The 10,900-nt window shown below is 38.5% G+C and overlaps 1 protein-coding gene across 3 annotated transcripts in view; it reads right to left on the bottom strand.

Moving 5' to 3' along the window:
- Positions 1-10,900, bottom strand: part of LOC115759659 (dystrophin) — a 184,243-nt gene extending 173,343 nt beyond the window's left edge. For 2 of the 3 annotated variants that reach the window (XM_030700653.1, XM_030700654.1), the window contains exon 1: positions 10,690-10,900. In XM_030700653.1, the coding sequence (XP_030556513.1) occupies positions 10,690-10,807 (118 nt within the window). In that variant the 5' untranslated portion in view covers positions 10,808-10,900. Of the gene's footprint in view, positions 1-8,075; positions 9,235-10,689 lie in introns of those variants that run through there. The other variant, XM_030700649.1, reaches the window with a different exon arrangement.

A 10,900-nucleotide genomic window follows, 5' to 3' on the forward strand; every position in this document is an offset into this window, starting at 1 on the left:
TTTAGTGAAGAAATGATAATTTGTTAGGGGTTACATGCAGGACAACGCGTTGGATAACAAAAGCTCAATATATGGAATTAGTAATTTGTACTAATGTCAAAGTGGAATGGAACAAAAAAGCGTTTTTCAAAAAAGAGAACAGTCAAAACTTGAACCTGAATTCTGCTTAACTGGCAGCTAATTTCTACACCTGATTGAAAATCCCAGCGTAGTTCTGGCTGGCGCTCAATCGGACTGCGTGTATGGCCTGTTAATAGCTAAAACCAACGAGAGTTCCCATATTAAACAGCAGTTTTTGTTTTGTCTGAGCAAGAAACAACAAATTAAATGCATCATTCAAGCAAACATTTGTGGCCACTTTGGCCCGCATAAATTAGTATACTGACTGCATTTCAATGTGTGCCACAGCCGAAAAATGTCAGAAGATCATGGGAAAACCTGTTCCAACCAGCATGTCCAACACTTTCAGAGTGTGTCTTGACGTACAACGAACGAGTGCTGCCAAAAGGCTTATCAACGTGGGGGACAACAAGACCCAAGTCATGTCCGTGTCCGTGTCCGTGCCAAAGTCAAAGCCCACAGCAGTCTACCTCCGCCTCCACCTCCGCCTCCGCCCCCGCCCCCGCCTCCACCTCTGGTCCGCCCTCAGTTGCGATTGGAAGTGACTTTTGGTCGCCTTCTGCAACGTTCAGAGCGACGCGTCTGTTGGTCTGATGTTTGGCTATTTGGTTTTGGACGCGACTCTCTGTAGCGCGTGCAAGCGGAAGTTTTAATTCATTTTTGTTGTTTCACAAATATGCTTTTTTACAGTCGCAGCTCCATACAGCTCAGTCAACACTTTGGACAACGCTTCCGACATTCGTTGCCAGCAAATTTGCATATACTGCCGGATGGACAGCACTTAAAATTAGCATGCAACCTAACTTTACAGGGTATGACAATATGATTATTAAGTTTGCATTGTCAGCAATTGTGTATTTTTATTTCTAGTTAGTATTCCGCATTATTACTAAATAAACAAGAGCTGTATTCTGTTCGAAAAAGATTCACTGTTTTATGGAAATCTTTATCAATAATGGAATTTTTCTGAAATCCCTAGAGATTTTGGCGACAAATTGCTGGCAAAACTCTCAAAATATCGATGACACAGAATTACGAGATTAAAGGAAAAGCGTGAAACAAAGCAGAATGCAGAATGCTCAGAAAATCTATATACTTTGCATGCCATTCATTGGTTTTCCTTGGTTCATTTTCTGCAGGTGTGCTTCCAAATCTCTCGAGGCTTAAAATTAACCAATTGGATTTGGATTGCGATTTGGCTGGATGCGATTTCTGTGTCACTCGCGATAATTATTATTAAATAAATTAGGAATAAGTATAATTATGAAATCAGCTGCACTCTGAACTCGCACAGCTGAACTCGAGATTGAACAGAACCAGAAAATGGTTTGGTTGAAAACCAATATAACTTTTGGCATGTAAGAAAATTATTAGATTAAAATCTAGATTCAGGTTTACGAACCTAATCTAATCGTGAGCCGCATTTAGATTAATAACTCCTGAATAAATAAATGATATTTGTTTCTATAAATTTTACAGGGTATTGCAGATTAGACCCACGCATATCACCTACGGCGGTTTGTAAAGTATCGTAACCGGCGACATTTAAACGTTTTTTTTTTTAAAAGCAGTTGACTTCTGACACTTCGCCTTTAGCTTTGACTCAATTTGTGACTCAGCGTGCTCGGTTTTGTCTATCTATAAATATTCATTAAATTATTTAGCCATATCTAAGTCGTTGGCCCACTCAAAACACTTAACGCCTTATTAACTTTCGGTGGGCTCGGTACGCTTTGTTAGCTGTGCTGTGGCCCCGTCCGGTTTGCTACAAAACTGATTGCGAATTCACTTGGGCGGCAGGTTTTCGGTGTGCTGACAAAATGCTGAGATTGCTGCTTAAATTTTACGCATTCATTAATGTTACGGTTAATTGAATTTACTTATCGCGAAATTCATTCATTCATACATTAAACGCAACTCAAGCCAATGACAACATTCGCAATGTTGTCGCCAATAACAACAACAACAACAACCGGGCAGCATTGGCAAATACAATAATACAAACGGCGATAATGATGACACGACTGCAGAGTCAGTCCACAATTAAGAAGAAGACTCAACGATTCGGCAATTGCACATAAACTGGTTCTGGCCAGGCCGCAGCACTTATGGCCACATACTCCCATGTTGCGGGACTTAAATGCATAGCCGTTTCTTCTTAAATACAGACGTATGAAATTGTTCGTATTGGCCAGGAGATTGCTTTGTCGCTTCTCCAGGAAGCAACAACAATTGCTGTTGCAGTCATTTTCGCAATTCACAAAAATTACAAACTGAATTATTTGAAAGTTTGGCAAATTACTGGACAATTTTTCTAATACTAAAATAGTAGAAGAGAAAATTTACCTATTTCACTAGAAAGTTCACTTGGCAAACTTAAGTTGAAATTTTTCTGAAAGAACGCAGCAAACAATTAATTTGTCCTAAAGAGGTAAGGCGCAATTGTCTTGGCCAAAAAACTGGCAAAAAGTTGGCTAATATCTTTTCAGAAAGTTAACTTAACTTAACTTTATAAGAACTTAAATAAAGTACAACCTTAAGGGCTACAGATTTATATAAATTCGATTTATTTTTTGTAAAAGTCAAGCTTAAAGATGGAATAAATGTCATTTAAAAGTTGATCAAAGTGTAGTCGATCCCATAGATACATTTCTTGCATAAGGATATAACAGGACATGTACGGCGTCTATTTCATTTGAGTTAATTTAAGGACTTTTATGAAATCAATTCCTGCTTTGCAGCAAAAGCTTGTCTCTGGCATCTGCTGCACAGCTGGGCATATTTTCAAGAAATTTTGGTTTCTCTTTAATACCAACACCTTTGGCCGGGCGTAGAAATGTTTGCAGGTGCAAATATTTGCCCTTCACTTGGTTCTCCTAGCTCTGCTTAAAACCCACTTAGGCCGAATGGCTCTATAGTAGCCGCAGGCAAAGGTACCTTAGCGATTTTATATATATATACTTTCATTAAATGTACGCTTACTTCTGAATCGAGCAACTTTTGCCATTGCCTCCATTAAATTGATAGGAGTTTAAATTTTAAAGTCGCAACATTTGCCTGCGAAGCGTGAGAAGACGCCCCAGTCATGTGTTATTAATTCATACGATAGATTGCTTGCGAAAAAATAAATGAACAAACAAACTTGACGATTACGGATACACATACAAATAGATTGAGATACATATACAGATGCTCTCTTGTCGTTGGCATTTAATTTGAGACAATTAACTGTTTGCTTGCATTCGCCAGTTTTAAAGGAGCAGCAGCTCCTTAATTGAATTGACAGCAACTTTGACCCAAGCCATGGTCATTTACCACATCTGTGTCCCTAGTTCAATGGGCTTATCAATATATATCTATTGGCCTCTGGTCACACTTTCAAAAGAATGCTGCTCCCTTTAACAAGGTCTGCTTTTGATAATGCCCTTACTCTTTCAAGTAGACGATTTGCTGTGCACAATTTAAATTTGCATTTATATAACGTATTGAATGAAATAAAAATCAACAACTAAGTAAGCTGCAATTTCGCCTAGTATTTCATCTATCAATTTATCTATTATCGCGCTTAAAGTGAATGCGATCTTTGGCTTTCGCGTGCCCAGCACCCATCCCAGCTGCACCAGCTCAATCCATGTAATCAATCGGGCACCACCCTTAATATTAATTCAATTCATCATCAATTCATCAAACAGACTTATCAGTCACATTAATCGATGTTGCGTGCATCGAGGCAAATGCAAAGAAATTATATATGTGTTTATAAAAGAGAAAGGGAACTTTAAGCTGATATCGTTTCTCAGCTGCATACAACTACACGTGAATGGTCTTGTCCGCACTGCCCGACTAGGAGATACCCTGCCTGTCTAGCTTACGTCTTAGCACATACGATCGCAGCTGCGGCTCCTCTTTCAAAACTGACCACACACTTCGGTGCTTAGTGTCCGATCCTTAAGAAATTTTCAGGGCTTAAATATGGCAGCCTAATGAATGTCCATTCAAGACTGGTCAACATCTTCTATAGGCTAAGAGATATGTTGAAAATACGGAATTCGATATCGATTTTTATCGCTTTCATGGAAACTGAGCAAGTTAGCAATTGTTATCTGCCCAGATAAACGGAGGAGCTACATTCCCAGTTTTATAGTCCCTCAGATCGACGCAACTTGGCATAATCGTCTCGGCTATTAGTGTTGGCCCAGAAGAAGGCGGAATTGGTGCCTTCGGTCTGTTAGACACACTTCCACAATATCATTTAGCCTTTATCAACGAGTTGAGGGTATAAACGTGTACGTCAAAGTTGTAAATGATAAGCCTTGCGCTGCAGTCGATGATTTGTGACGCTTCAACGCGGTTTCTCGTACTTGTCTTGGCGTCAAAGTCAAAACGGCGAGTCAAAGCCAATGGATACTAACATTTATGGTCAGGTGAGTTTTGCAAACATTCACTCAGAGTCGAAATGCGCACAGCTTTTGCTTTTACCTTGATTGCCTTGTCGCATTACTGAGCCATTCAATTTGCCTTATTGGGGTGGGCAAACTTTCTAATTAGGCACTGCACATGGAAACACATGGAAACTGCTCGTCTCCAGTAACTGTGGGTGAGAACTTTCGTTGCCAGCTAACGATAATTTGTATTAAGGCCTGTTGACAGTCGGTTCAATGTTTATTTTCTAAAGGTGTTCATACGCTGCCCAGCTGTGTATTAGCTTAAAAATGTGTACGTACATATGTAAATACTTGTACATATCTGTAAGTACGTCAGATAATGAAGAGTCACGCTCGAACCCAATTACTGAGACAAGTTTGTTTCGGATAGAAGTCTACAAGCTCAAGTACTTTAGAGTGGGCCAAGCAAATACTAAACTCTCAGTTGGTTGGCAAATTCGCCAGTTTTCATCATAAATGCCAAATGCAGTACATTTTACCACTTATTCAAGATTTGCCGAAAATTATTATTTCATTTTTGGACAGTTGCAAATATTTGTGTAGAACATAGTTTTATACCAAAGAAACAATTGTGTATAATATGTTTGCCTTAAAAATTATAATGTATAATGTTTTACATAATATTAATATTACAAAACTCAAATATTTCTAAGTAAATTTAGCTCTTCATGTATTGTGTGTATAAGATATGAGCGATGGACTCCCAATAAACTTCTAGGATAACGCTGTCCTGCAATCGTCCTGTCGAAACGTTTCAGCTGCTAATCTCTTATTAAGAAACACACAGAAAGACTCGGTAGTAAAACTGTTTGTTTTGTTTTATTTATTCAAACGCATATATAAAAGTACAGGAATTCATTTACGTTCGGCCACATAAAAAAGGTTTATACTTTGTTGACTTGCCAAGTGGAAGGAAGGGCTTTAATTAGGGTGCAAAAATGTTTGGCTAACGAAGCCATTAATTAGAGTGTAAGAATCTTGCCAGAGGGAAATGGCAACATCTGCGTATATATAATCTGTATATATACCTATATCTATACAACTGTTTGTCCTGACTAACTGACTGACTGACTGACTGACTGATTGGTGAGCAACGCACAACAAATGCCGTAAGAGCTAGGAAGCTAACATTTGCACTCTAGTTGCCTCATGTGATGAAGGTGTTAAGACTAGGTTTTGGGAAATTCCATCCTTGAATCGCTTGAAAACTTTTTGTTGACTCTCATTTTCAAAGATTTTTGAGAGAATTGATATTAAACGTGCCACGGGCAAGGCCGGGGCATATAGACATACATATATATCTCAAAATTTTTCAACCCCATAACTCGGTCAAAACACAACCGATTTTTACAAGTTCTGGCATCTAGATCAATTTGGCATCTAGAATCTGGCAACAGTTTTCTTGGTCAAAATTCATGCAAAAATGTATGTATCCTATATAGACATAGGCCAAAATAACTGAACCAATGTTCACGAGATTTGATTCTTTGTTCATGGCTTGGCCTTAAGATCAATCTGGCATCTAAATCTGGCGACATTATTTTTGCATTTAAACTTATTTTCCACGCTTTACTTAAGTCAGTCAATAAGTCAAGACAATCCGTTTTATATATAGACCAATATATTTATGAATTCAACATAAATGTGTGTATAAAGATGTCGAACAGACAGCAGGCACATCAGAGCTCATTGGGACAGCGTAAATTTATAACATTAGTTATCCAAAATTGTGTGACAAGTTTTGCAGCTGCGCTTAGCTTTAGCTTCAGCGTCTGCCAACACGCCCTGCGGAGCCGGCTAAATTAACCCCATTGACAAGAGAAACATAATGAAGAGGAAGAAGCAGAGAGGCGCTCGATGCTCGTGCCCTCATTTGAGTTGAATTTGTGGAAAAACAATTTCTTTGCACCAGCCCAGAGAAATGTCAGCACGATTGCGACCACATGTTGCACACGCCCGGCACGGGCACACACCCCATTCACACACACACACGCACACACGCACACATGTATGCAGAGTGGGCATCTGCATTTCTCGCATAGCTCATTTGGCTGAGCATTTAATGATCAGACAACTAGCGGGCGTGGTCCAATTGCCGGCTCTGGCGGTAACGCTTTATAAACACACACACACACACACGTACCCCCTTTTGCCGCTGCGTAACCCGCGCTCTAATGAGATCCGACCGCTGTGAGGCTTGTGGGCAGAGTGTTTGGGTCTATCGGTAATTGAGACTCGATTTGGTATCGAGCCGCAGCAATTCGCGCTTGCCATTTGCCGCAATTCGTGTGTGGGTATCAGTTTGGGCTGCATGCATACACATACATATGCCTACACATACAAACACACTTATGTATCTATGTCTCTGGTTTGTCTGCGACAACCAGCTGCTGGCTCTGTCTGCTGCGGAATGCGAATGCGCATTTGCATTTGGCTACACGTGTCTGCCCGTCCGTCCGTCTGTCCGTCCGTCCGAATGCGTTGAATGTGGAGCAGCTCACGCCCAGAAAAATAAAGCAAAAAGAAATATGTTTACAAGTTGCAATTTGTTTGCGCAGCTTTTTTAATGGTTTTCCATTTGGTGTGGAGCTGCCTAAGTGCAGGCCGTAATTTGTTAATGATTACATGTCTAGCTACCAGATCATTAATTGAAATTCCCTGGCAGTGTGATCATCAATTCTGATGATATCCAACCTGCGATCACTTAGCATTCAATACAGCAATAGCATTCAAATGGGCAATAGGGAATATGGACATTATGCAAAAGGAGCAGGATCATGAAAAACTTCTGCGAATTGGCAGCACATACAAAGTTACACTTAAGCAAGTAAGAGGTTCCAGTCGGGAATTCCCCGACTAGGGGATACCCTGAACCCTCTTCTTCCAACATCAAATGCATATATACATATATTCTATTTTAGAAGCTATATGTCAAGTTTGGTGACTCTAGCTCTAATAATTTACCAAAATTGCCCAAAAAACAGGACATCGATATCGATTTTTATCGATTGCTTGGAAACGGAGTAAGTTATCGATTATCGGAAACAAACTCGATCTGCGCGGGAACTAGGAGCATCTACATCTTTAATTTCAGTCTCTCGCTCTTATAGGTTCTGAGATCCTTGCGTTCATACATACGGACGGACGGACGGACATGGCTAGATCGACTTGGCTATTGATGCTGATCAAGAATATACATATATACTGCCTGTTACATACATTTGGATTTTGCACAAATACAATATACCCTTATACCCATTTTTCATGGGTTCAGGGTATAAAAAGAGTAAAACGTTAAAATGTTTAAAGGAAAAGAAATAAATGTTATCATTTTCTAGCCCCAAAAGCAAGTAAGGCTTATAAGCTTTATTTCTATTCATTATCAGCAGCTAAAAAGAAAAGTGTCCTAAAAATAAGAATGTCCCATCCTTAAAATATTATTATTCTGTGTTAAATGATCATTTTTATCACGAAAATAAACCTCTTAAGTTAATGGAACCGTCGACTTACCAATTAAAATAGCTGGTTCCATTTTCGTAAGTCGCTTTAATTAAAAATTGCTTGGAATCCAAAACTTCGTTGCGTTTAAAACACGTAATATCAAGATTATAAATGTAAAATCGTTGAATCACATAGCCTTCTTTTTTTTTATCAAACTTTAAAATTTATTTATAGCTGTTTCGTTGGCATTCTTTACACTTTTTCACTTGATTTGCTGTTTCGTAATATTTCGCGATAATTATTAAAAACAAGGGTGCGCCATGGATTTCTAAAAAAAAAATTGTTTTGTAAATATTAGGTGGCAAATTTGATGGGAAAGAAGCTATAAAAACTGACACCTGCAGCGTACCAGCCTTGAATTTGATGTTTGCAAAAGCAAAATAAACAGAGAAAAAATTAAAACCAAACACGCCGAAACAAACACAAACACACATACACACACACATGCACAAATACGAAAGCAATACGAGCGAGGGAGCGAGCGAGCGGGCGAGAACAACAAACTACCGTTAAACGGCACAGGGCTATTGCCTTAATGAGTTTCTTGTTTGTTTGCATGCCATTTGTTGTTCGCTGGTTAATTTAACATGGTTTTTAGTTTGTTGTTTTTGTTGCTGTTCATTTATTTTGATAGTGCAGTCCGTTTTTTAGTTTATCAATTTGTGTATGTCTTATCGCATCCAGAGAGAGAGAGAGAGAGAGCAGCACAGGTGGTTGCTTCGCTTGCGCTCTCCCGTTCTGCTGCTCGATCAGAAAAAACAAACACCGGGTTGAAGCTAGCGGTATGGCTGGCAAATGGAACGCGTTGTGAATACGCCGCTCACATTCCAATAAGCACGCGCATGGAAAGGGAAAACCAGATATGAAACAATGGAATTGTGAAACAGACAACAGTTTCACTGCCGCTAACTCTGCTGACGTCGCTGTTGCCGTCTCGGGTAATTTGTGAGTCAAAGAATCAGCCAGTAAAAACAACTACAATTTATGTGTTTGTGTGCGTGCAAGTGTGTGTACGATTTTGTATATGAATGTGCGCGTGTGTGTGTGTGGGAACAAGAAAAAGAGTTGAAGACGAAAATGCCAAAAAAAAAATTGTTTTCGCGCTGCAACTAAACACACAAACTCATATGGCCTGTGTCGAATATTAATATAACTAAATATATTCTTGTATATCACTTAAATAAAACACTTTTAAACACTTAATGATTTTAAATTGGTTTACAACAACTTGTCGCCTGTTGGCAACAACACAAACACTACACTTGAACTTGTTGCGTCGCAGCCTACGATGGCGTCAACGTCGGCGTCCACATTTAATTGAATTTTTGCACTGCCTTTGAGCCAAATCGTGCTGTGCGCACATTTTGATTACACACTTTTAATTAAACATTGCGAGCCACTTTTATGGTTAATATCGCAAAGCAAAGCGGTGCTTCATACTCTTTTTATTGCTACCCTTTTGCGCTGCTTCTTCTTTGCCTTTTTGTTGTTTTTTTTTTCTTCTTGTCTTTACCTCTACCATAAAACGAAAAACCTTCCGCGCACTTAAAACGAAGTTTCTCGCGCGACTGCGCTGTCGTGACTGTGCGATTGGAACAAGCCGATCTTGAGAGTGAGCGACAGTGCTGGCTATTTTTGAGAAGCAGCAAAGTCTAGCTAAAAAGTCGCTAAAAAGACAAAAAGACATAACGGCCAAATATGTATTGATAGGATTTTCGAATAGGAATTTTTGTGTAAATGTTGTACATTTCAAATATTTTTTGCTAAACATTTTAAATATTATTGTTTCGCCTCTCTTATAGTACAACAACAACATAGTTATGTGCAATGAAAACGGCTAGAAATATCCCACTTAAAAAAAGCTAGTCTTGGCAGCTGGCAACACTGAGCAGCAACATGAGAGCGGGTACAAAATGTGCAGAAGAGGGTTCTGTTAACACGAGAGTATATTACCATTACACACTGTTATTCTTTGACCAGCCAGTACAATCAATTTACTTATATGCTTCAATAAAGTTATAAACAAGTATACATATATAAAAAGGTAGTTAATTTTATGAAGATAGTTATACATAATTATAAATATATATATTATTATTAAAGGTTTGTTATATCCGTTAAATTCTAAGAGAGTATGTTAGCTTCGGCTTGGAATCTGTTGTTTAACTGTTGACTAACAGTTTCTCTCTGTGAGCGCACAGCAGCTCAAATGTTCCATTTTCATTTTGGCGCGTTGCATGGATCTGGCTTCAAAATGATCAATTTAAATCGAATTGGAAATAATTGATAGGCACAGAAAAACAGATAAAAGTCAAATTGGAAATGAACTTGATTTTAATATTAATTGAAAATAATGGTAGTATATACATAGATAATCGAATACATTCATTGAATTGTGTATACTTAAATATATACTTTTCTTATATGCATATATTACTGCCAGACTTTTCACATACTCTGCAAAAGCTTCAGCGCAAGGGCATTTTATCAAAATTTAAAGCCATGGTAAACATAAGATAAGCGCTACAGGTGTAGACAGCTCTAATGTGAACTGCCGCATACATACAACTATATTCATAGTATATGCATACTTAATTTAAAAAGAAAATAAAATAAGACTCACCCATCGTTTTTACCAGAAACTCATCGTAGTTCATCAAGGGCGGCGTTGTGGCGCCTTGTACGATATCCAGGAAATCCTCCTCGCTATAGACCGAATCATAATCGCTGGGATCGTGCATGGCTTATATTTTATATCTTATAACTTTCGATTAACAAAGGGAAACATATATGTTTGTTATAATTTGAAAGAACCTATCAATTGTTCCTAATAA

This window comes from Drosophila novamexicana, unplaced genomic scaffold (assembly GCF_003285875.2).
Source record: "Drosophila novamexicana strain 15010-1031.04,08,12 unplaced genomic scaffold, DnovRS2.1 tig00000308-arrow-arrow-pilon, whole genome shotgun sequence".
Classification (NCBI taxonomy): domain Eukaryota; kingdom Metazoa; phylum Arthropoda; class Insecta; order Diptera; family Drosophilidae; genus Drosophila; species Drosophila novamexicana.